The sequence below is a fragment of the Stegostoma tigrinum genome, chromosome 1 (assembly GCF_030684315.1).
Source record: "Stegostoma tigrinum isolate sSteTig4 chromosome 1, sSteTig4.hap1, whole genome shotgun sequence".
Classification (NCBI taxonomy): Eukaryota; Metazoa; Chordata; class Chondrichthyes; order Orectolobiformes; family Stegostomatidae; genus Stegostoma; species Stegostoma tigrinum.
This window is the reverse complement of record NC_081354.1, coordinates 12,454,381-12,481,303: the sequence shown is the minus strand read 5'-3', so window position 1 is coordinate 12,481,303 and position 26,923 is coordinate 12,454,381. Positions and strand designations below refer to the sequence as shown.

The following is a 26,923-nucleotide window of genomic DNA, read 5'->3' as shown; positions in this document are numbered from 1 at the left end:
CCAAGGCAGAATGTGAGGTGCTGCTCCTCCCAGAACTGTGAGGAAAGGCCACTGGACCCAAAACATTAACTCTGATTCCTCTCCAAGGATACTGCCAGACCTGCTGAGCTTTTCCATCAATTTCGGTTTTTGTTTCTGATCTACAGCATCTGCATTTCTTCAAGTTTTTATTTAGAAAATAAAGGAGTTCATTCAGATGTGCAAATAATTTCTTCCTATTAAGGGATGCAAGTCTTTAGATTAGGGGTACCTAACACTACTAACAAAGGTGGTTTTAGTTTTGTGGCACTTCCAAGCTGTGAGAGTTTGTGCATGCAAATTGTTAGAACTGAAAAGAGATTTGGCCCATCATAATTGAAATGTATCATGCAGCAGGCTCAGAAGGAAATTGTAAAACTGTCTCAGCAGTCCAAGGGCACATTTGGAAAAAGTCAATTGAGTACGAAATTAATGAGTTGATAGAGAAGTGACATTTTTCTGGGAATGAATATATGCAAAGTGTATTATTGGAAAAGGCATTGAAACTTTATTTTGCTATTTAACTTCTTTCAAAACTATATAGTGTGGTTTAGTTTTTATTCTTTTGAGTAATAAAGATTTGTTTGAAGATCATTTGCAGCCTTGTGTGAAAATGCTTCAATGACCAGGAACAATATGCAAAAATAACAAAGTGTGGAGCTGGATGAACACAGCAGGCCAAGCAGCATCTCAGGAGCACAAAAGCTGACGTTTCGGGCCTAGACCCTTCATCAGAGTCTAGGCCTGAAACGTCAGCTTTTGTGCTCCTGAGATGCTGCTTGGCCTGCTGTGTTCATCCAGCTGCACACTTTGTTATCTTGGATTCTCCAGCATCTGCAGTTCCCATTATCACCATATGCAAAAATTACATTTATGATCTATCAAGACAGATTTCAGTCTGCGATCATGACACTTCCAGTGTGCACAAATGCTTGATACTGCACGTCTAACTGACAATCTTAAATTTGTTTTCAAAGTAATTCTGAGCACAATTGGAATTATTTAGCAATTTCTTTTTCTGTAGAACTCAGCTCGTATACAACCCAACAACTATCTATTAATCAGTTGAATATCAGATCTAAGGAACATTCTAGTAATTCTCAATTACAAGTCCACTAACAATACCAATATAATATTGATGCCATTGCTGCTGTAATGTAGACAAATTCTGCTAGGAAAAAGTTAGAAATTTGCCTTGATTGTGTTATAACCCTCTTCATTCTTTCTAAGTTCTCCTTCAATAACTAACTTCTCAGATTAATTTTTAAATAAGTTATAAGAAAAAACTGGGATTCTGTATGAGGTTCATGACACGGCCAGTGATTCCCCCTCAGTGGGGAATTAACCTCAGGCAATCAGCATGGAAACACAAAGGACTGATGCTGGAAGCTGGAGTCAGTAAACCTGGAGCTGGAAAAGTAGAGCAGGTCAGGCAGTGTCTGAGGAGCAGGGAAGTCACCGTTTCAGGCCAAAACATTGACTTTCCTGCTCCTCGGATGCTGCTGCCTAACCTGCTCTGCTTTTCCAGCTCCGCATTTAAGGAATCAGCATGGATCAGACTGTCTACTGATCTGTCACCAACCCTCTCCTCAGATCCATACTGCAGAAAGCCAACCAAAGCTAAGAGAGAGTTTAACTGGCTGACCTCATGACAGATACAGAACTATCAGGAATAACAGTTACATTGAGGAGGGGGAAAAAAGACAAGGGCTGGAGCTGTAAATCCGAACCCCACAGCCCTGTTTGAGCTTCAGCAGTGAGGCCCAAGAAAGGATTGCACCCAGAGGGGAGCTGCATGGTGAGTGCCCCCTTGGTAGGGAATCACAGGGACACTGTTTGAAGTAAAGAACAGTAACAGATTAGAGCAGTAAAGGTCAAACTGGAAGACCGTTTTCAATGAGGAGCTGTATCGTGAGTGTCTGATTGGTGGGGTATCACAGGGTACTCCCCAGAAGAAGGAACCCACTTCAGTAACTCTATCAAAGCTTTCAGCTCTTCCCTCACCAAACTGTCATAGAGCTCCTCCAAGGGATTTAGCACATCCAGAAGGTGGAACTGCTAGCCTGAGATTCAAATACTCTGAGTCCAACCATGTGGCTTACCATCTTTCTCTCTTTCCATCTTTAACCTAATATCCACCTACTAACCTTTTGTCTGTCAGTTTATGTGCCAGCTTGGAGCAAAAGGGGGATTTTATGGTAATAGCCCGGGTTGTTAGTTAGTGGTTTTAAGAGTTTGCATCATTCCCATTACTAGGATTTTTTAAAGTACTTTTTGCCGGCAACAACATTATTCCTGTTTTACGTAAAACAAACAATATCAGAAGTCTTCATATGAATTATAGCTCAGACGACAGTAAATTGAGGGACAAGTCAATGGAAGGAGTTATTGCGATAACTTCATAAAACTTTCATCAAGCATTACAGACCCATGGTTCTCTAATTTATGTTTGTTCATGTGCTTCATTCAGCATCCATGACAATGGTTTCCAACATAATTTCCTCCGTTGAACTCTTCCTTTATTTAGTGCATCATAAAAACCATGAGGAATGGAACCAAACAGCAAGAATATCAACCCAAGTTTAAATAGTTTGAAACAGTTCACAATCCCCAGGAAAAAGAGTGCTGACAAAGGTAAGTGGTGAGAAGGATATTTGTGCCAAAAAGTGAAACTTAAATAACTGTTTTTGTTTGCTCTCAGAGTACTCTGTTTAGTCACCGTCCCTGGCTGGTGTGATAACTGAATGGATTGCTGGGCCCCCTTCGAAGGTCAAGACCTGTTCACATACCATGAGTGAGGTGCAGCCTGGGTAGGGCTAAAGACTCATTTCTTGCAGAACATTAGAGAACCACTTTGGTTCTTTGACCTCTATCCATGATGCCATCCCACAAACAACCGCGAATTCTGTTTTACCAATTGACTAGAAGAATAGATTTTGGCCCTTTCCAAGTCAAGAAATCCAACATTCACATTGGGAAATAATAGGGAATTAGAAAAAAAATTCTTCACCCCCTTTGGGATGGTGTGTAAATTAAAGGTGGTGGTGTTCCCATGCATTTGCTGCACAGCTTAAAATCATAGTATCCTTGAGGGTGTTTGGCCTGTTGAACCTACGCTGACCCTCTGAAGAGCATCCCACCCAGACCCAGTCCACACGCCCAATCACAGTAACACCTACATTTATCAAAAATAACCTACTTAGCTGACACAATTTAGCATGGCCAACCCACCTAACCTGCACAGGTTTGGACTGTGGGAGGAAACCGAGACGAACCCGCACAGACACGAGGAGAATGCACAAACTCCACACAGACAGTCACCGGAGGGTGGAATCAAACCCAGATCCCTGGTGCTGGAAGGCAGAGGTGCTAGCCACTGAGCCACCGTTTTTTCGGTCCTTCTAGATGGTGGAGGTAAGGAAGTGCAGGAAGCTTCAGCAGGTTGAGATGTGGCATCTTGTAGATTGTACACACTGAAGCTAAGGCAGACTTCTGATAGACGGAGTGAATGGTTGCAATGGTGGATGGGACCCCAATCACTAAGTGAAAGGGTCACTCCCCTCGCTGTTGCTGCATCGACTCTGTTTGTCCCATTTGGATTAACACCAATTACTTTTTGCTTCCCAAGCTTACTTAGAAATTTGTCATACGGATTGGCGCGAGTACAGCTTCTTACAGTCAACTTTAGATGGGTCCAAACTTGACAGCAGTTACAGTTTGAACTCCCTGTGGAGGCTTGGGGACATGAAGCTCATACATAATGTGAAACTCGAGCGGCGATTTGCAGAGAAACGGTAAGTATGGAGTGATAATCACGGTTCAAAACTCATTCATGTTCTGGGAAAAACTATTGCATGCTTCTGGAGAGCTATGTGTACAAATTGGGATCAAATCTGAGGTTACAATGGATTTCCCTCTGAAGATACACTCGCAATTGAGGGTGGGGCAAGGGTGAGCTATATGGATGGATACTGCTTCAGCTCATCTGTTTTGCATCTGTTTGTATCTTTTGTCAGATTGCCAGTGTCCAGTATGATGTGATTAAGCTCAGCCTAATCCATATCCACTGGCCACAAGCATGAGAAGTGCTAGGAAGGTTTTCCTAGGGTTTAGAAAATGAAAACGTAACGTACCCTGAGTAAGAGTCTAAATGTTTGATGGCCAATTTCCTTTGGCCAGTCCCCAGGCCCCAGAGGGTCCATCTTAGCAGTGGAAGATGTGATCCCCCAGTGTCTCTGCCTCACTGGCTTACAGCCCTTTGGTGTTCCACATTTGGTGGACATCTGCCCAAAGTATTACATTGACCCCAGGCTCTGGGACTCTGGATAGAGTCAGGAGCTGGGAAGATTGCCAGGAGAAAGTCCTGGGTTAGGAAAGGGGATTCTATTTCTGGCCTTCGTCCATTGATACCCTTTTGATAAGGTTGGGAGGGTCCCAGAAGGCATTAAGAAATAGGAACAGGAGGATGCCATTTGGCCCTTGACCCTTCTCCATCTCTCACTCAAATCAGAATTGATCTGTAGCTTGAACTCTTCTTTTCTACCTGTGCCCCCATAACCTTTGACTCCCATGTCAATAAGGCCACTAGTCTTTCAGTTTGCCCAGTTCCACCCCAGATTATGCCCTTAGTGACCTAGTGTCCTACCACCTTTCTCCAGAAGGCTGGACCATCCAAGTTTTCAACTCCATGAGGGCCCTGCCACTTTAACTCTACCACACCCTGGGAATCAAGGCCAACCCTTTTGATTTTTTGTAATGGAGTCCACCTCCACTTGACGGTGGGGCAGCAGCTAATCCGTCTGCATTTTATTAAGTGACAAAAGGCTACAGCCAATCAGGAGTGAAGTCACAGATGGAAGGCAATAATGGTAGTAATTGCCTTTGCAATTCGATTTGGATTATTCTCACCAATAGGGAAGGCTTGTTGGAAATGACCTCTGTGTACAAGGTGACTGTGGTGTGACGGGTGATGGTTTGGACTTATTGCCTGGGAGAGTGAGGGAGCCAAAGGAAATTGGGAGTGAGGGTCCACATTGGGATTGCGCATCTGGTTCAAGGCATTGACCAGATAGAGACAAGTCTTCTTCTGAGTTAGTAATTCAACTGTAGCCTTATTGCATCTTGTTGTTTGTGCAGAAATGGTGGAGCGTGCAGTTTATAAAACTATAGCGCATTGAAGCAGGATTCAAATAGTTTCTTGAAGGCCTGAAAGTGGTTCCGGGGGAAAGGTATTGGGTTAAAATTAACTGATAGAGCACTTAACAAATCAGGAACCAAGAAATAATGATCCCAACTCTGCTTGGAAGACATACTGAGACATGACATCACATGACCTCCGACCTCCAACTGTCCCACCCTCTGACTCCTGCCATTGATTGTCCAATGTGTCAATCACCTCAGAGCTCCACGCTTTCATTGACTTTGCAATGGGTTTTTAGTTTTAACTTTTGAAAATCACCCTACTTTCCTGTCTAATGCATCCACTGTTCTCAGAAGAAGAAAATTCCAAACACGAACAACTCTCTGAGTGAAGAAATTCCCCCTCATCTACATTTTAAGTAGGTGTCCCCATTATTTTAAAATTGTGCCCACTCATTCCAGGCTCCCTCACGAGAGGAATCATCTTCTCAGCTTCTACTCTATCAAGACTCCTCAGAATCTTATTTGTTTCAATAAAGTCACCATTCATTCTTCAAACTTCCATTGAGTATAGGTCCAACCTTTCCACATGAGAAAAAAAGCTTTCATCCCAGGAATCAGCCAAGTGAACCTTAGATCAGAGAGTTATACAGTCATACAGCATAGAAACAGACCCTTCGGCCCACTGTTTCTATGCCAACTAACAAACACCAAGCTACACCATTCTTGGCCCATAGCCTACAATGCTCAGGCATTTTGAGTGCTCATCCAGATGCTTCTTAAATGTTGCGAGAGTATCTTTCTCCACCACCCCTCAGGCAGTGTGCTTCATATTTCTGCCACCCTGTGGGTGAAAGTTTTTTTCTCAGATCACCTCTAAACCACTTATGCCTCGTCTTCAGATTGTGCCCTCTGGTCCTAGGCAAGTCTGCCCTGAGGTAAAGATTCTCACAATCTATCCTGTCTGTACCTCTCCTAATTTTGTATACCTCTTTCAGAGCCCTCAGCCTCCTCTACCTTAAGGGTAACAAACCCAGTCTATCCCGTCTCTCCTCATAACTGAGTTTTTTCATCCCAGGCTATATCCCGATGAATCTTCTCTGCACTCTCTGCAGTGTAATCTTGTCTTTCTCATACTGTAGCAACCAGAACTGTACACAGTATTCCATCAATGTTTCATAAACCTTATATGTTCTGTGCCCTGACTAATGAAGACAAGCACCCTGTATGGGGAAATGGCCTTGTGATAGAAGATTGGCCATGATCTAGTAGCATAGCAGAGATGGATTGATGGGCCAAATGGCCTGCTCATGCACCTATTTCCTATGCCCCTGTGTGATGCTGACATAGTTAAACACTCTGCAAACACTCACCGACTTACTGCACATATGAAATTAAGCTATTGGTTAAAGGGCAGTCATTGCCTTTTGAAATGGACCTCAGCAATTTTTCAGAAGATGGCAGTAGAAGAGAATGGGGTTTAAAATCCATTTGACTTCACCTCTTAATCCTGAGGTGATTGCATTGTATTTCAAACAGCTTTTGAAAAGTAATTTTTTTTTTAAACACCCAGGGCTAAAATGCGTGAAACCGGTAGACGTGGGAAAGAGCTTGAAGAACACACATTGTTTTTGGTGACGTCCCACAGTGCAGCTTTGAAACTGTATCAGGAAGGACTGAACATTAACTGTTCTGCCATGAGAGCCCTGGGAAATCCAGCTTGCGGTGTTTATCTTCATCGGCATATTGATGTCCTTCTGAAGTACCATCAGCAAAACAATCTGCTCACAGAAACAATTGTGTTTTTCAAGGTGAGTGACGGATTTTAAGCAGATTCTTAGTAGTGTATGATTCTATTCCACTGTAATATTAGGATTCATATTATTTAGAAACTAAGAAATTGCTCTTTTTCTAAAACACAACCTTCCATATTTCTGCTGTCACTTACTCTCTGTGACCATCCATCAGCACAGCTCTCCATTTGAGCTGTGCACCTTTTCAGCACATTGTAGTGATTTTCGTTGACAGCCTCCTGTACTGCTCATCTCATTAGAACAGCTGACTTTTAAAATCAGTACAAGGCAACTTCTTTCAGCTTGCTTCTGTTTTAGCAAGCTGAGCAAGTTTGAGGATTGTTCACATCAACTGGTGCTTACTGGAGCTCTGCTCACGCAAGCCATCTACTTTAACAAAAACCGAAAGAACTGCAGAAGCTGCAAATCAGGAACAAAAACAGAGCTTGCTGGAAAAGCTCAGCAGGTCTGGCAGCGTCTGTGAAGAGAAAAACAGAGTTAACATTTTGGGTCTGGTGTCCCTTCCTCAGAACCTGTTCCAGCAACTTTTGTTTTGTGAATGTATCTACTTAGTCTGATTAGTGACATTAATAAAGTGTCCCTAATTTGGGTGCTTGTAAATACATTATAGCAATAAATCCACCAAACAATGCAGGAGAAATGTCTTTACTGAGGAGGTAGACTGGGTGTGACCCTTTGATCTTTTACTTACAAATCCTGTGTCTGATGCCACCTCTCACTAACACGTGAAGAAGGAGCCACTCTTCAAAAGCTTGTGTTTTCAAATAAACCCGTTGGACTATCACCTGGTGTCCTGTGATTGCTGGCCTTTACTCAGGAGTGGTGGGAATATGGAACTTGCCTTCATGTGGAGTGGTCAAGATAGATATCACAGATACCTGCTAGGGTTAGGTCAACACATGAGGAGAGAGAAAACAACAGGCCAAGCAGCGTCAGAGGAGCAGGAGAGCTGACATTTCAGGTCTGGGGATCTCTGAAGAAGGGTCCAGACCTGAAACATCAGCTTTCCTGCTCCTCTGATGCTGCCTGGCCTGCTGTGTTCATCCAGCTTCATACCATGTCATCTCAGATTCTGCAGCATCAGCAGTTCCTACTATCTCTGTGACAATCCTATCTAGTGGCACTTGGCCCATTTTTCTCTAAACATTTCCTATTCATGTACCTGTCCAAATATCTTCCAAATGTTGTAACTGTACCTGCATTGACCACTTCCTCTGGTGGCTCATTTCACATATGAACCGATTTGTCCTTCTATTTGTTGGCTTTACCATCATGTTAACTTTCTGGTATTTGTGTGTAAGATCAGCCTAACCCCCTGGACAATAATATTGGTTAATTTCTCACCCTTTTAAACCCAAAAATTCTGGCTTTATTTCTCTTCTTACAAATGCGAATCACATTTCACCATACTATATTCCATCTGCCAACCTTTTAAATATAATTCACACATACAGACACTTAAGGAGAAGATATGGGATGTTGCAAACACTGTTACACTCAGCACGTTCCTATTGTAATGTTATAATCCCCATTAAGAAAACTGCTCTCCCTCAGGGACAAAACCTCACTGGGTCTGGAAGTGTGGACTGGTCAGGGAATGGGGATTTTAATGTGTCACTGAGTTAGTTTGTAAATCTCTGCCACAAATGGACATTTTTCTATACTATATTCCATCTGCCAAAGCTTGCCCACTGAGACAACCTGTCCTTTTCTATTTCCTGCCTATTTGGTCGCCCCTCCCAATAGCTTTCTGTCCAACCCTGTGCGGTCTTATCACTTAAACTGGCGACATTGCATAGAAATATAGAAAATAGGAGCAAGGTGTAGGTCATTCAACCCCCTGAGCCCGCTCTGCCATTCAGTATGATCAAGGCTGATCATTGACCTCAATTCCTTCATCCCACCCTCCTGCCATATCCCTGATCCCTTTGGACAAAGCGGTGAAATCTAGATCATGCGTGAGTGAGATGATGAGATTGTGCATGAGAGAGAGAGGTTCGTGAGATTGTGCATAAGAGAGACTGGTCTCTCCCTGATGCTGAGTTGCTCCTGTATCACACCCTGTATTGGAACCAGATGCTGCATGTGGAAGCAGGGCATGGCACGGGCGATTAGGATAACTGTTCATGTGGGTGTTAAGAACCGGGAATCTCCCCCTCATGCTGACACCTCTCGAGGGGAGAATTATTTTTACTGTTGTGTATATGTCAAATATAGAAATTGGTGAGCTGTTTTACACCAACTAACTTTTGAAAATGTCCTCCTGGTTTCGAAGGTGCTATTAGGAAAAGTGAGGACAATTCCACCGTGCGTGAGAAAGGGGAAGGCTGAAGTGGACCCTACAGCAAAGTTTGACTGTCATATGTCCCAAATTCCACCCAACCTCAGGGACTCAATTGAGATGCAGATCGTCAACTCAGCGGTGAGTTCTGGCTTTTAAACCCAATCCACTCTGCAGTGAATAACTTACCTACCTCTCACGCATCTCAAACACATTAAAATATAGAGTATGGCACCAGATTCAAAAATAATGAGTGTCCCACTACAGATGTGACACCAAATGGTTCCAAAAGTATATCTAATAGGCTAGCATTTCAAACCCCCCGTAGAGGTTTTTATAAGGCATTGATATTGTCACTTGTATGTTCACAGCCTCAGTGATAGCCTCAACCAAAAGCTTCAACCAGGTGAAGCAGAGATGACTGACCCATCACAAATCCATACTGATTCTCTTTATTTAGCCACCCTGGGTAAGGGTGAATTTAACCGAGTTTTTTTGGCAGGCTCTTCACCGTAAAGCCTAGCAAGCTTTCTCACAGTATCTTACCAAACTAGCCTCATTAACTATGCACTCTTTCCAGATAGCATCCTTCACATTCAATTCTAGCCCCATCATAACACATGAGTTCTGGGAACAACTCACCACTCAGCTCTGTCATGGACTGGGAGAGCTTCCTCCTCCCTGGAGCCCCCAGAAGACTGCTCTTGTTCCCTAGTTCTTCAGCATCCAGTCCATCAGGCTCCAACACGCCAGGATGATGAGGCACACTCTATTGTGGGCTATCCTGGAGGGCACCCACCAGACCAGTCCAAGCAGTGAAACCACAGTTTCAGCAGTACCATTGTCTGTTCCACACCTACCCTGGTCACAGCATGGGCACCAACTCAGTGAAGACGCCATGCCGACTGAGTGACCAACTTATTGCATCAAAAAGGGAAGTGTTTGCAGCACCTTCCCATCCCAGGCCGGAATCAACCATGAAACATATCATTGGAATCAGTGTAGTTCACTGCTATAATTTTATGATATATGATGTAATGATATACGTGCTGCATATACCTCTTCTTCCCACCCACGTGACTCTCCCTGACCATAACCCGTTTTGATAGTGATCCCAATTAATCCTGAACCTCTGACCTGCTTCGACACGCAGTCTCTAGACATGACTGACCAGATCCCTGTAGATCCCTTACTGACAATATGAAATTCCCCTGACAGAACTGACCACTGACATGCCCCCAGGACTGTAGTTGGACAGATGCCCTGCCCATGCCCAGCCTGAGCAAGCTACTGACCATGGCCAAGCCCCTTGACCGTTCTTGGACTGCACCCATGACTGATGGTCCCTGAAAGCCAGTGACCATCCCACCTACCAAACTGAGGACTTGCCCCCACCCACCTTCCAACATGGTCATGTTATTGAATAAATGCTCAGTCCACTTGCCGCTCTGGAAGCTGGCACATGCTGTAGGTGTCAGTTTGATGTCTCGCTGTTCCACCCGAAAAGACAAACCCCATAGAGACTCCAAATAACCAGCATAACAGGTCCCCTGTATCTGCGCAAAAGAATACATCAATATGGGAGTACGATCAGAACCAAAAGTTAACAGCAAGGCAAGGCAAGCCAGGGATACTGCGAGCATGCAAGTAGACACTAGGTGAATAAGTGCCAAGAAAGCAAATGAGTAGCCCTGGGAGACAATGATCTAAGGGCCTATCCCTGTAAAGTGTCCTTGCTGCAGCCTTTCAATGTTATTTGTCAGCCTACCTTACAAACACAGTCTGTACTTCCTAAGCAACCTGTACATATTCTGCTCCCAGTCTTTAATGACGTATTCCAATATCTTACAACACAAATGTTGTTGCACTGACAGCTACTCCCTTAAGTAATAGTGACATGTGAAATCTTCTCAGTCGCTGGCACAATGGGGGAATTCTGTTGTTGAAACACTGGATTCAGTAACCTTCCTGTTATTTTATGCATTTTATTTTAGGTGTACTTGTATGAGTTTGATGCGTTCTGTAAGACGATGGAATATCCGAGGCAATGCCTGCCCTATGCCCTTGTTACAGTGAGGTTCACAGGCCACAAGGTGAAGACTGCTGTGGCACCTTTGTGGTTTGGTTCTGCAACCACAACCCCTTCACTGCATGGTAAGAGAATGCATCAGGTCCAAAGCCCGTTGCCTTAGCTGCACTGGCATAATTCTGCTCTGCCAGTGGCTCTGCCCCTGACCCTGCACAAGTGTCTGCGATCAGGTGGTAAATGGTTTTTGGCACCTTTGCCACATGGTCACTCATAGAATGAAGAGGTGGAATTGGCACTGGTTTGACCACCAGTGGCACCTAATATGCTTTTTTTGTTGTTGTGGGATACAGCGTAGATTTGCCAGAAATGATAGCAAGAGCTAAGGGTTTAAATGAACGGGTTGCACCGACCTGTCTCCAAACCCTGAGCATTTAGATGGATGAAGGAGATATAATGAGATGTTAAAGGAATGTAGCAGTGTTACATTCAGAAGAAACCATTTCCTCTGGTGGAGGAGCTCAAAGCAAGGAGGTGCAACCTTGAAACTAGAGTTGGATCACCCAAGAGTGAAATCAGGAGGCACTTTATCACAAAAATAGCAGTGGCTATTTGCAATTTTCTCCTCCAGACGGCTGTGGTTTGCAGGAAGAATTGGAACTTTCAATACTAAAAACAAAAGCTGTTTTTCTTTGGCCATTCAACAGATAAACAGAATCAGAGGAATGGGAGTAGACTGTCCAACCTGTTGAGCTTGCCCCACCATTCAGTACAGTCATGCCCTTTACTTTATAACCCTGTATGACATTAGTAAACAGAAATCTATTCATCTCAGGGCAGCACGGTGGCTCAGTGGTTAGCACTGCAGCCTCAGAGCGCCAGGGACCCGGGTTCAATTCCAGCCTTGGGCGACTGTGTGTGTGGAGTTTGCACGTTCTCTCCATGTCTGTGTGGGTTTCCTCTGGGTGCTCCGGTTTCCTCCCACAGTCCAAAGTTGTGCAGGTTAGGTGAATCGGCCATTCTAAATTGCCCGTAGTGTTCAGGGGTATGTGGGTTATAGAGGGATGGGTCTGGGTGGGAAGCTTCAAGCAGCGGTGTGGACTCGTTGGGCCGAAGGACCTGTTTCCACACTGTAGGGAATCTAATCTACCTTAAACAGACTCAAATAATGTTTACAAACCTCTGGATTACAGAATGGAGTTGATCCCAACGCACAATCTGATTGAACGCTGGGATAGACTAGAGGGGCAGAATGGCCTCTCCCTGTCGCTGTGACCCGATTTGCCCTCTTTTAGTAGCAGGGCTTAGTGCGCCTGAAGTAGCCAGAGGCTTGCAGGGTATCCAGGTGAGAACCCTACCTTACACATCTAAGTGGAGCATACTTGTGCTGCATTCTTTGGCAGGTCAGTGGTGAAGTTAACATGGGGGCACAACATGAGAGGTAACTTGCAGGCTGATAAATTGTCACCCTTTAATATTTCTCCCCACCCCCTCCTGCCCTAAAGTCATTGAACCCAGGCCTTTGGGTATGGAACACTGTATGGTAGCTGACCCAAAATCTTATTCTTATTGTAAGGCAGCGAGACAATGGGTTGACCTGCTATTCTGGCCAGCTGCTGTATCTTAAAGAAATTTTACTTCTTTCCTATTTTCAAATGGAATCCCCACACATACGCACATTAAACTGACATAAATTATAAAACAGGAAGTTGTTCACTTCTCTGAAGCAGTGGTTCTGAAGCCAACTGTAGTACCTTTATCTCCATTCAGCACCCTGCGATCAGAGCCAGGATTAATTCAGCACCCTGCGATCAGAGCCAGGATTAATATTAACATAACAAGAAAAGGATCTTCTAGAACATCTCAATATCTGCAGTTTTATTGGGTTTTATTTTGTACAGGAGTCCCAGGGATACAGAAATTTCTCTGGCTGTGTCATCGGGCTGTGATTCTGGCCCTTACACCATGCAGAGTTCTAAGATTTGGTACTGAGTTCACTGAGGTGGATGGGGTAAATTGAGTGGGCCGTTGTCACCTCGTTTAGGGTATCTTTCTTGCCCCACATAGCAAAAGGCCTGATGACAGCACGTGGGCTTGTTTTTTTGAAATATATATATATATATATTCGTTCATTGGATGTGGGTGCCACCAGCTATACCAGCATTTATTTCCCTTCTCTAATTGGTGTGTTTTTAGGGAGGGGTTTGAGGTTTCTTCCACACCTTTGCCCTCTACCCACCATCCCAGGCCATCCAAGAAACTCTGCAGAAAACCCCAGTTGAAGGCCAGGATTCAGATATCCATCCTGTTTCCTCGCCGTTTCTCTACACTCGCTGCGGGGCTGCAGTGAGAATGATCCCAAAGGCCAAAGAAATTTGGGACCTTGTTGGAAATAGTAATCGTAGTAATTATTGTTGTTGAATAAGACAATGGGATCTGAATTAATACCAATATTACTTCTTCCATTTTCCCAACTGTAAAATTCCTAACAGAGATGCCCAAACTGAAGAGCTGCACAGTTGCCCAAAGACTTGGTAGAGGAAAGAACGCCAGAGTTGTGTACCAGCATTTTGGTCAAAAGGAAGCTGCATCTGGTCCCCCCATCCCATCCTCTCCTGGTAATGGTGTTGGCAAAGTGGTAACGAGAATGACTAACCAAGACCCAAGGCTGCAGAAGAGGCACATCTGTGCCGAGGATAAGAGGGAACGCCCAGTCCCGAAGGAAGTCTCACCACCCATCGAACTCGATGTCCTAATGAAAACCCTCTGCTTCCTCAAAGCACGTTCCTCCATTCTTGCCCAGCAGCGGAGCGAGAGTGCAGCTTGGTCTCAAGTTGGGGGTGGAACTGTACAGGAGCAAGTGCAGGGTCAGGAGCTGCAGGACATAGCGGCGAAGCGTGAGAAGAGTATGCCGTTTGGATGGTCAGCACCAGTTATCATGGTAGCTGGCAGTGGCTCCCAGTGCGCCCCAGATGTTTCTAAAGCTGCTCAGCACCACGAGCAAAGCAAAGCAAAGCCAGGTAGGGGGCTCACTTCGCTAACCGGGTTAGGCCTGAAAGTGGACTCGGGTATACAAATACGTGACCTTCCAGACAAGGCAAACGTGACAGAACCCTTTTTTGAAGACATCAAGTTGTACGAAAGTGAGGTGAAGAAAAAGTTGCAAAAGTATTCAGCATTCTTGGTGCTATGCGACAAAGAGAGACTGTCAAAGATTCAATCACTGAAGAAGTTGAGCAGCACAGACAGAAAAGCCTTCTACTGCAGGCTTAAAAAGTACGACAAATACTATGAAAGATACCAGATTGAACTCGGTCTTAACAAACCCTGCAGTGCCATTGTGCCCAAAACTCCTGATGGGAAGTATCCGTATGACTTGTTTTATTTTGCAGGACAAACTGCCCAGCCCTGCTCATGTGCTTTGACACTTGGGGGCAGTTCACCCAGCCACAGCTCTAAACTGGCCTTTAGCCCGACCACTTGCTGTCTGCCAGAGCCCAGGGAAAACCAGCAAACTGCAACCACATTATCTGATTCGAAGGGGACGAGTGATAAATCGAACTCCACTGCAGCAGTAAACAATCAGTTCCTTGATGACAGGAGTTCTGACAGTGGGGTCTTGCACACAAGAGTCACTAATACTGAAATATCTGTCAAGGCTGAGGAAATTATTCCTGAATCCAGCAAGACAGCAGGGGATCTGCAGCAAGAGCTGCAGAACTCTCTCGGAAATAAAGGGACGAGTGTGAGCGAAGATGTATTGGTAATCACTGAGTCTCAGACGCGTATAGCTTCTCCTTCTGTGATGCCCGATGAATCCACACACAATCAGCTCGACCTCCTCAACACTGTTGATCACTCTTCCAATCAAAGTGTGTTAAATGTGGAGATTACACACAGTTATGAAGTGCCTGCAATAATGGGGATCTTTGAAGCAAGCAGAAAAGTGGGGTTGAATGAAGAAGTGGTGGTGACTGAGGAAATGCAGAGCTCCTGGGAGAATGATGAGATCAGAGAAGCTGAGGATAGATTGTTTTCAAGCTTTCAATTGGGAGAAGTACAAGTGTCTACCACTTCAAGTAAAGACAAAAATGCAACATGTGATGACCTGCCGAACGTAGAGCCTTTGCTTGATTTCTTAGCAGCACGGATTGAATGGGAAAATTTGTTTGAACAGTCAAACGAGAATGAGCTGACAGTAAGTCCAGATTCAACCAGAACTGCTAAGAGATCTGGTCACCATCTCCCACCTCCAGCTCAAACTCAACCTGGTCACCTGACACTTCATTGTTCATGGTTTGCAGATGGTGATGATGAGAGGTCCCAACAGATTTCAGCATCATTAGGTGAAAACCTTTCAACCTCAGGCAGGCGAGCAGTTGTTCCTAATCTGCAGATAACACTAAACAATGATTTTAATCCAGTATATGATCGGCATCTTTCATTGATAGAGCCATTTGTGACACCTGGCACCAGTTTAGAATACTGTGGTGAAAATGACACAGAGTCCAAAAACCGGACTGAAACCAAAACTGAGACATGTTTAACAGCAGTTGGGAAAGACTCAGAAGGCATTTTGATTGGAGAAACTATTAAACCTGCAAGTATAGCAGAAAGTCTAAGATTTAAGGATTCATTGCAGACAGGATATAAAGAACTGAACCTGGTTTTCACAAATGCAGAAGGTGATGCAAATGGATTGATATTTAAAAATGATATGCATCATACATTAGATGAAGCAGCACCCCTGCCTGGTGTCAACTGTGAGCAGGAATGTTTATTCTCTATACTGCCATGGGATAAAGAACCTCCAGGCAGTGAACAAAGTGGCAATTCTCAGAGTCCAAAGAGTCACCACTGCAAAGCCACAGCAAAGTATGTTGATCATTTGGCAAACTCCCACTCTAACAAGAAGGTCAACGTGTCTGACCACGCAGAGAGATTAGCAGAAGTGAAGTCTCTAGCTGAAACCCATTATACAGGGAGCATTCACCAAGGTAACATCATGAGTCACACTAAATCAGCAGGTGACTATCCCAATACTTTGTGTGATGACTCCTGTGAAGAAACTCTGTTGGAAGAAAAGAGTGTGAAAAAATTAGCATTGGAACCACAAGACAAGGATGTGGGAGAACTGAAACATAGCTCAAAGAAAATCAGTTGCGTAAAAGAGAATTCTCAAGTTGCCTCAAACTGCAATGTTTCATCAGATCTTCAGCATATACATGGTGAACCTGACATTAAAAAAGTAAACAGACAAGACAATAGAAATGATAGGGGAGGAACAGATAATAGAAGGACCGTCCATGAACTAGTTCAAAAGCTTAGAAGTAAGCAACACAAAGGTAATAAACAGAACAGCTTAGTTCAGCTTACTGGGGAAATCAAAGGCATTTTAGATCCTAATGATAATTTTCGGAAACAGAGATTGCCAAACAATAAGACCCTGGCTCTGACTCACACAGGAACATCCGCAAAATATGCTCCACGTGTGGAAATGTGTTTAAAAGAAGGCAACAAGGAGAAAGTCCAAAGGAACGACAACTGTACCATTAATGTTACCCCTCTGTATGAAAGACATATTGGTGCTTTTATCAATTGCGAAAAGCACATTGCTCAAGTGGCAAGTGTTCTGGCGAGGGAAGCCTCCTTAACCAAAAGCAGCCGCTGGTCCAAGTTACTTACCAAAGCAGTGACAAATCTAAACAAAGCCTCTGAGAGAGTTAGAAAGTCTTCGGAAATTGTGAAAAGCATTGGTGTGGGGGAGAGCCAACATTCACTGCCAAGGTCCTACCAGAGTAATTGCGATGATTTTTTGAAAAGCAGTGAAGTAGATGGTCAAGGATATTGCAAAAAACACTGGCATCGATCTGTTAGAGAAAAATGCCCCAAAAGTGGCGAACTCAACAAGCAAAAGCAAGCAAAGAGATTATCCAGCCTGCACAACCGTCGTCAATGGCTCTATAAAAATGGGCCGAGTGCAAGTTTCAAAAAATGGACAAATACACCTGAGCAAATCCCGTGCTTTCAGAAAGCCAACAGTTCAGCTGAGGTGGGACTGGCCACCGTACTAAACACAGCAGGTACGTCAACAAATTCAGCAGGGTTTCAAAACACCATGAAGGAAATCCATCCTCACTGTCTCATCATGCAAACAGATTGTGCACAAATCCCAGGTTCAAACTTGAATCATTCCCAAGAACTTAAGCCTTGCAAAGTGAATCTTTCCAGTAAACTATTTGAACAGACTACACTGCCTATTGTTGACAGTCAAGCGAAGTCCGCTTCAGCTAAGCCACCAGTTGAACATCACTTGGTGAGTGCAGAAAAAATGACACTTCCCGCAGAACCGAAATCAACAGAATCTCTGTGCAACTCCAGATTTGAGAAATCCCAATTGGACTTGCCTATCAACCGTCAAAAAGATAAATTCTTTGTTGGGAGAGAAACCAAGATGGAAACTATAATGGAACTTCCTGTAGACTCGCTGATAGTGAATTCTCACCCAAAGTCTCAAATGGTGGAATTCCTAAACAACTCCCAAATAGTGAAAATTCCTCTTGCTTCCCAAACTGTGGAGACCTTGGAAGAAAGTCAGCAAATGAAATCCTCAGTGGAACTGCAAGGAGCAGAGACTCAGTTTGAAAATTGCCAGCTGCAAACTCAATGTGCTTTCAAAGCGATGAAATTATCGATCAACGAACAAATGACCGACTGCAAACGTGACGGATCGGAATTGACATTTCCTGGCAGATCTCAAAGTTTCGACCATCCAGCTCCTTTCAGGATAGCTAAATGGCCTACAAAGGCTGATGTAGTTTACCCCCATGAGATGGAACTGCAGAGCAACTCCTCTGAGAGAGCGACATTAATTGTCACAAAACCGGAAGGTCCTTTTCAAAATGTCGAGACAAATTGTCCCATTAAATCTTTCTCTGCAGAATCTCGAACTGAGTTGTACCAAAGCATGGATAATGCTGTTGCTTTGCAAACAGCAGTGACTGGACTTGAGCATCAGATAACTAAGTCACGTGTTGATTTCCAAGTCAATGTTGCAAAGCATAAATTTCAACTTGATTTCAATGCAGCATCTCAGACTGAAGACCAAGTCACAAGCAGTGAAAGTGAAGGAACAAACCTGGAACATCCTGCTGTATGGGGGGGTGCTAAATCTTCTGTGCCTTGCAATATCATGCAGCCCACTGCTGATTCCCACGTGGTGAATGGCTGCGTGGAATCTCAAGCATTAGCTTTCCAGGATGGTCTCAACATGGTAAAATTCCCAGGAGGGGATTCGGGAATTGAATCTAAAGATGAGGATTCTCCTGAAGCAGAGAGGGAGAAAGGAGAAATAGGTTCAGATAATGAATCTGCATTGAAAGAAAGCAGTCGAGTTGTAGTTAATCAGAAGGCAGGCAGTGTCAAAGTTCAAGCTGCTGCAATGGAAAGGATAGGCAGTAAGAACCCTCTGCCACAAAACGTGAGAGAAGCTCAGATATCTGGAAGTCTTGTGGCTAAGATATCTGAGATTTTACACCAAGCTGATAGCACACCTCTGCTGGACAAGCTAGAAAAGTTGAAACTGAACTGCGAGAAAATGCTTCCCTGCTTTGTTTCAAGTTTTGAACTCTCCCAGGGCGAGTCCTTTGCAGACACCTTTGTTTGTGGGGACTGGTTTTTGCGTAATAGCGAGTGGAATACTGTCAAGGCTGTACAACTAAAGCCAAGTGCCCTGGATTCCTATGTGGAGCTCCAAATGATGATGGAAACAGTGCAGTTCTTAGAAAACAAGATCAGTTTTCTGAGAGGTCTTCCAACGTTTCGAAACTTGCTGTGGTACGATGAGACTTTATACAGTGACTTACTGGCCGAGAGAGTGGGCTACCAGCAGCAGTCTACCTTGTATCCTTCCTTCCAAGCAAGAATCCAGAATAATTGTTTTGAAGCACTAAGAGATTATCAGGCTCAGATTCTGAAATCCTGCCAAACTGAAATTAAAGGGCAAAATGCTTATTATGTCTACCTCAAAAACAGACGAGAATTAGAAGAATGCTCGTCAGTAATGCAGAACATCTCTGACTGCTGTTACTTCTGTCTTTCTGTCCCATTAATATCCAGTATAAACTATGGGGATAATCTGGAGAGTTTGGAAGTCCTGCGCAAAAATGTCTGGACACTGATAGACAAATATACCAGCCTACCAGAAGGCCAGCGGGACGAGGCTAAGTTGGTCCATTTGTGGATCATTATCGACTTTGTAAATGCAAAATCTCGCACCATCCACAGCTGGCCGCCTGTTAACGAAGAACTCTGGTGGTTTGGACTAGAACACTTGCAGTTCAATGCTGCCAAGATGCTTGTTTGGGAGAAGAGAGTAAAATGTGAAGAATTAAACAGTGGCTTGACCCAAGTGGGAGAGGGCCACATTCGGAAAAATAAGTTAAAGGAGCTAATCGGGGAGTTGAACAGAGAAGCACTGTGCTTGTTGTACAACATATACAACAGCTTGGCCTCAGAGAGCATATGTGTCAGCAGCAATGAGCAGACAGATCCATTGTACAGTTGCAACATGCTGCTGGGGACTGACCAGGCCATGGCACTCCAAGCAGCAGAGGGTACCCTTACAGGGCACCAAGTACCCAGACTTGGCAGCTGTCACAGAAATTACTTCTATCCCCTTCTGGACCAAAACAATTCTGTCGGGAAAATTCTTGAGAGGTCGCAGGCTGCCCAGATGGAGGAACTGGAGCAGCTTCTGGTCACATGTGAACATCAACTGGAGTCATTGAGAAGACTTTTCCAAGTACTGCAGGACGTTGAAGTAGAGAAGGTCCTGCTGACAGAAGCGAGTTTTTTAGCTGGGCTTATTTCTCATGATACCAGCGCCGTTCTTCTGAAGCCACAAGCGGTGGAGGTCTACATTGAGCTGATCATGATGTATGAGACAGTTCACTATCTGAGAAACCTGATGGCACGTCAGCTAAACCAAGCAACATACAGAGGGATGCTGTGGTTTGACCCAGCCTTACTCCCTGAACTGCTTCACAATCAACAAGACACCTCCATCTTCTCCTTGTTCCGTGAGAAATACTTGCATGACCCAGGTGAAGCACTCAAACATGCGATTTCTACACTACAACAAGAACTGGATTTAATCTATGAGTATAGGCAAAGTACCAACTATACCTATGCAGTTCAACTACTGTCAAGGGAGCTGTCTGAAATAATTGCTGTTAAACAGTACATGCAGCAGCATGATATTGGTGTGAAAACATATGTGAATGCTGTACCTTATGCAGCATCGATTAACTATGGCTATACTGAATCAGACTTGATGTACAACCACGGGCAACTGGTGCTGGTTCTAGAGAAACTAATCAAGGAGCCCGAGAAAGATCTGGGGAAGATGGCACATGTAATGGAAGTGATGAAGAGCATTATGGACATGAGGCAGGTGACGGCTCAGGGCAGCAGCTCCACCCTTCACATTCTCACCCACCAGATGCGGCAAAACAGCAAGAAAAGGAGACTGCTGGGTGACTCCAAGATGCTTCAGGATTCATTAAAGATTGAGAACAGCGCGGATGGTGCAGCACAGGCTCAGTGGAATGTGCATGCAGACTTCATTACAGGTTACAAGAGGCACCGTGCCTCATTGGCTAACATAAGAAAACGACGGGTCTGTGACTCTCCATTGTTTGAAAATGGAGGAGACTGTGAAGCTGATAATCCTCCCGCCAATAAGCGAAAAATGGTAAGATCAAAATCTTGTGACATTAGCTCAAGTGGAAACTAAGTGGATAATAACAACAGTGAAATATAAATGTGAGGCAATGCATTTTGGTAAAACAAACAAGGGCAGCATTTATGCAACTAAAAGTAGGGCCATGCGTCGTGTTGGAGAACAGAGAGACCTGGGTACATAATTCTTTGAAGTTTGCATCACTTGTAGACAGGGTGGTTAAGAAGGCATTTAGCACACTTCCCTTCATGGCTAATACCTTCGAGTTTAACAGTTGGGACATCATGTTTGAGGTTGTCCAGGACGTTGGTACGGTACTCTTCTGGACTACTGCATCCAGTTCTGATCACCCTGCTATGAGAAGGATATTATTAAGCTGGAGAGGTTTCAGAAAAGATTTACCAATATGTTGCTGGGAATGGAGGGTTTTAGTTATAAGGAGAGGCTGGACAGGCTGGGAGTTTTCTCACTGGAGCATAGGGTGGGCTTACAGAGATTTATAAAATCATGAGAGACATGATAAGGTGAATGGCAAGTGTTGTTTTGCTAGGGTGAGGGATTTTAAGACATGAGAGGCAACTTTGTTAGAGTGGTTCATGTGTGGAACAAACTTTCGGAGAAAGTGGTGCACATGGGTACAGCTACAACGTTTAGAAGACATTTAGATAATTACATGAATAAGAAATGTTTGAGGGACATGGACCAACTACAGGCAGATGGGACTAGTTTAGTTTGGAATTATGGTCAGCATGGACTGGTTGGACCGAAGGGTCTGTTTCCATGCTGTATGACTGTATGATTCAAGCCAACTTATGGCACTTTCATGCAATTGCGTACCGTGTATATACCAACAAACTGTATAATATTATGACTAGTGAGGCAACTAATGAGGCAAAAAAAATCAGTTTAAAGATAAAGAAACTGCTGTTCCTACAATGCTAAATAAGTGTCAGACAGACCGTTGAAATATCAATAACCGAGGTTTCAAATATTTCATACCTCTTAATATTGTCACAATAAATAGTAAAACATTGACAGAAGAGAGCAGGAAAAGAACTAAAGATGTCAATCAAACAAAGTCAACATTTGTCATAGAGTCACAGAGCTGAACAGCATGGAAACAGACCCTTTGGCCCAACTTGCTTATGCCAACCAGGTATCCTAAATTAATCTAACCCCATTTGCCAGCATTTGGCTCATATTCCTCTGAACTCTTCCTATTCGTATGCCCATCCTGATGCCTTTTAAATATGTGCCTCCACCACTTCCTCTGGCAGCTCATTCCATACATGCACTACTCTCTGCATGAAACAGTTGCCTCTTAGGTCGCTTTAAAATTGAATCCTTGCTGACTTTTTGCACTGGTTGGGCTCTTGTTACTGCATTGCATGATGCATCCCCTCCCCTATGCTATCCCAGTAACCCTGCATTTCCCGTGGCTAATCCACCTAGCCTCCACATCCCTGGGCACCATGGAACAAGTTAGCACAGTCAATCTGCCCAGACTGCGGGAGGAAACTGGAGCACCCGGAGAAAACCCGCACAGACGTAGGGAGAACGTGCAAACTGAGGGTGGAACTGAAGCCGGATCCCTGGCGCTGTGAGGTACTAGTGCTAACCACTGAGCCACTGGCTGCCCTGAGTTAAGTTCCTTTAAACAAAGACAGAAAATTTCCTAATTTAAACGACTGGTTTCAGTAACAAATGTCCAGCCCCAGGTCAACATTTGAGAATAGGTTGGACATGTGACTGAAACCAAGGGGAATAAAGGGATTATGGGAACAAGGTGAGCACATGGGATCAAAACTTCCTTGTTTGACTCGAGTTCAATTAAATGATCGAGACGATGTGCTAATAAATCAGTTGTGTTTATTTCAGTCTTTTGGAACATTCTTTCCTGGTATAAAAGTTAATAGAAGAGCAACTCCTGGAGGTTAAATACTGTGTGGTAGATATTTTCTAATTAACATGTTCAGAGACGTTGTTACACACCCCTGGAGCAGGTAGGAATTGAACTTGGCCCTCTTGGCTCACAGACAGGGGCACTACCAATTCACCAGAAAAGGCCCTTAAACATTCTTTTCTGATCGCAGATAATCATTCTGTTTGGATATGTTACCACATACATTCAGGGCAGGTGGGACACTACTAAAACACCACAAAAGCCCCTTAAACATTATTTTCTGATCTTATATAATCATTCTGTTCGAATATGTTATGACTTTCAGGGCAGGTGGATCCTGAACCCAGGTTTCCTGGCAGAGTGTACATCATACTCATGCCTTCCAGTGTCAACAAGAGATGATCCCATAAGTAAAACTGTGTTTGTTTGTGGGAGGCTTTAACAGTGCTTTGGATGTAGGAAAGTACTGGAAACCTGTCTGAAGCTTCATCTTTTGGCCAGGAAGGGGTTATAGTTCAGGGACTAAGTGGTTAGCTGTTTCAAGGAACCGAAGCAGGATAAATAACAATCTATGAAAAGATGAAAAATAAAGCGTGCTAGAAGACAGAAAATGTTTCTTTCTACCTCACCTTCCGTCAAAGCTAGAGCAAAATATGTCCTGCAGTTTTGAAAATCAGCATGGGGTAACAGTGGCCTTTGGCTAACCTGATTAAGCTCGATGAACTCTATGATCTGTTCCTGCTATCATAATCTATTACTTTTATTTGTTGTCTTGTGTTGCTCAGTAAATTATATATTTTTAAATTTGCGGATTGCAGGCAATGACCTGAAGAGCTCTGCATACTGAGCATCGTCTCACAAACAAGAAGCTTCTGTGTGTGCTTCCTGATCTGCAATTAAGCTGGAATGACAAATACTATTTGCATCATGAACAGCAAGGCAAACGTTTTCACAGTGAATAAATACGTGAGCAAATGAACGTGACCTTGGTAAAATAGATTGATATTTGAAATAGGATTACATATTTTACTAGATCTTCACGGTGACTAGGTGATTACAAGCAGGTTTGCCCAAATTATAGTTACTTGTGTAGAGGGGCACTGTATAAATTAGTTAATTCTTTTGAGTAAGTGCAAAGATTACAGCACATAAAAATGCATAATGAAACATTTGTGTCAGATCAAGATAAATATCTGATCAATGGAATCACGACTATAATGAATGCTGAAGCACAGCAAACATGAATTTTCCATTGGTTTTATTGCAAGTATATTTACAATGTGCTCATGTGGCTTGAATTTATTTTAACGGGAAAGTATTTTCTTCTGTCTTGTTGAAAAACATGCGCAATCTTGGAATTGGTACCTATCTATGTACTTGATGCAAGGTAACAGAAAATAACCTCAACTTCTTGAGTTCAAAGAAACATATTGTCTGTGACATTTCATTTTGCTGATGTACTTTGATATTTCAATTTCACAATTTCTTTTGCCATGTTTGTTGGAGTTAATTCTGTAATGCTTTTCGTTAAAAAATTGGAACAAATGTTTAATCATAAAAAATGTTATTGTATCAGGATTTTAAGTGGTACTTTGAAGAAACATGACACTGGAATTGGCAAATATTCCGAGGGTATGCCTTCAGCAGGCAACCATTCCTTATAAGAGAGAGGGAAACCTAAATTCTAATGTGGCATTTTTTCAGACATTTGCCAAGTACACCAAAACCTTCTGATACAATTAAAAGTCTGCCATTCCCAATTTATTTTCTTCCTACTTGTTAAAGGCCAAAAGTAGATGTCATGTCACATAAGAAAAAAAAGTGTATACTAGTCATGGGAAAAGTCTAATTTTTTTATATACTTGCCATTGGCTGTTTGCATTTTCCAAGTGTTCATTATTTCTGAGATAAACATATAGATGTTGCAACATTGCATAGCTATTTCATTCAGTCTTCACTGTTAAAGATTTGAGAAGTGCATACTAGTGTGATGTGTGCTGCTGATGGGAAATGAGAGTTAGTGTATATTTTTTATACCTTACTAAGTTTTTGCGTTGATGGAAATACACATTTGACTTGGTGCCTGTGTGTGATATGGTGCTTTATTAAACAATCTCATTTTGAACAGCAAAGAAAAATTATTCCGTGACTTTAATTCATTGGGCCTTGGTTGAGAAAGACTATGATAAGCCCATAAATCACGTGCCTGTACAGCATGGACAGAAATAATTTATACAAATGAATCACAGAAAATTACAACATTGAGCAATATTTTACTATTCTTGGAATATCTACTTTAAGTCTTTGTTCAGCGTTAAAACACACTAAAGTGTAGTCATCTAATCCTGCAGTATTAAAGAGAAGCTCATTCTTTTTGAGATGTGGGCATTGCTTTCTCAGCCAGCATTCATTGCCTATCCATATTTGCCCTGGAGGAAATTCTGATGAACCACCTTCCTCAACCATTGCAGATCACATAGTGTAGGTACACCTATGGTGCTGTTAAAGACGGATTCAAGGACTTGGATTTCATGACAGAGAAGGAACAGTCGATATAGTATCAAGTCAGGATGTTGTGTGACTGGGGGATGGGGGTGAATCTTACAGGTGGTAGTGTTTCTGTGCACGTGCTGCCCTTGTTCTTATGGGTGATAGAGGTTGCAGGTTTGGAAGGTGCTGTTGAAGGAGCATCTGTGAATTGCTTTTATGCATCCTGTAAATGGTTTACACTGCTGCCACTGTGCATTGGTGGTGGAGAGAGTAAATGCTTAAGATGTTGGATGGTGTGCCAATCAAGTGCGTTAGCTGAAGGAGAAATAACGTGCATTTATAAGCACATTTTCACAACCTCAGGATACTGCAAAGTGTTGCGTAGCCAGTGAAGTATTTTTCAAGTGTTATCATTATTTCACTGTAGGAAAAACAGCAACCAATTTATACCCAATAATGCCTACTAACAGTAATATGAAAATAACTAGAAAATCTATTTCAGTGATGTTGGTTGACATATGAACATTATCCAGGACTTTGAGAAAAGTCCACTGCCCTTCTTCCAAATGTCAACCTGGAAAGGCAGATGGCGCCTAACTTTAATATCTCAACAGGAAAATGACACCTCTGACACTGCAGTACTCCTTCAGTACTGTACTGAGATGTTAGCCTAGATTGTTTACCCATGTCTCTGGTCTGGGATCCAAATCTGTAACCTATGCTGCAGTGAGACTGAACCATGACTAAAACCACAAAAGCTGACGTTTCGGGCCTAGACCCTTCATCTAGGCTCGAAACATCAGCTTTTGTGCTCCTGAGATGCTGCTGGGCCTGCTGTGTTCATCCAGCCTCACATTTTATTATCTTGGATTCTCCAGCATCTGCAGTTCCCATTATCTCTCATGACTAAAACCTGTCTGTATTCCTAGAATCTCGGAAACTGCTTCCAAGAATTCCATGCCAATCAAGTGGGTTTCTTTACTCTGTCTGCAATGAAGCATCATCCATCCCTCAGGTGTCAAAATGTCATATTTTAGGCCTTGTTGAAGAAAAGTGCAGCAGTCACCATGGGAAATGTGGCCATTAACAACCTTTACATTGAAAAAATATGGAATACTTCTGAAAATGTCCCATAAAACTGCACATGGTCATTTGTCCTTGACTGGACACCTGGTGATAATACGGCATTGAATCCACTTCCGCAAATTGTGTCCATTTTTTGTTTGCTAAGGATAATGGGGGTATGGAACTAAGTTAGGGATATGGAAAGGAGTTGCAGATTGATGCAATGTAATTGAACAGGAGAACTCTCTTTAACTGCATTTCATCTTAATTTAATCAATCCTGTGTGAACGGAACTCAAGCTGAAAACCAAGATCTTTCCCACTTCTTCCCTGGCCTTTTTGAAATTGGATTCTAAAAGTTATGATTGACATTAGTACTGTACGTAAAATTCTGTTTTTAATCCTTCGTCTGCATTAGCATTTATGCATTTGTTCGTGTTGTCAAT

At 43.2% G+C, this 26,923-nt stretch overlaps 1 protein-coding gene across 3 annotated transcripts in view; it reads left to right on the top strand.

The window, feature by feature from the left end:
• The window catches only part of LOC125461035 (uncharacterized), a 61,222-nt gene extending 36,216 nt beyond the window's left edge, over positions 1-25,006 (top strand). For all 3 annotated transcript variants that reach the window (XM_048549471.2, XM_048549553.2, XM_048549383.1), the window contains 7 exons: positions 2,546-2,652; positions 3,647-3,812; positions 6,731-6,968; positions 9,247-9,393; positions 11,247-11,406; positions 13,771-21,032; positions 23,742-25,006. In XM_048549471.2, coding sequence (XP_048405428.1) covers positions 2,568-2,652; positions 3,647-3,812; positions 6,731-6,968; positions 9,247-9,393; positions 11,247-11,406; positions 13,771-21,032; positions 23,742-23,753 — 8,070 coding nt within the window. In that variant the 5' untranslated portion in view covers positions 2,546-2,567 and the 3' untranslated portion in view covers positions 23,754-25,006. The remainder of the gene's footprint in view (positions 1-2,545; positions 2,653-3,646; positions 3,813-6,730; positions 6,969-9,246; positions 9,394-11,246; positions 11,407-13,770; positions 21,033-23,741) is intronic.
• The last annotated feature ends 1,917 nt before the right edge of the window (positions 25,007-26,923 follow it).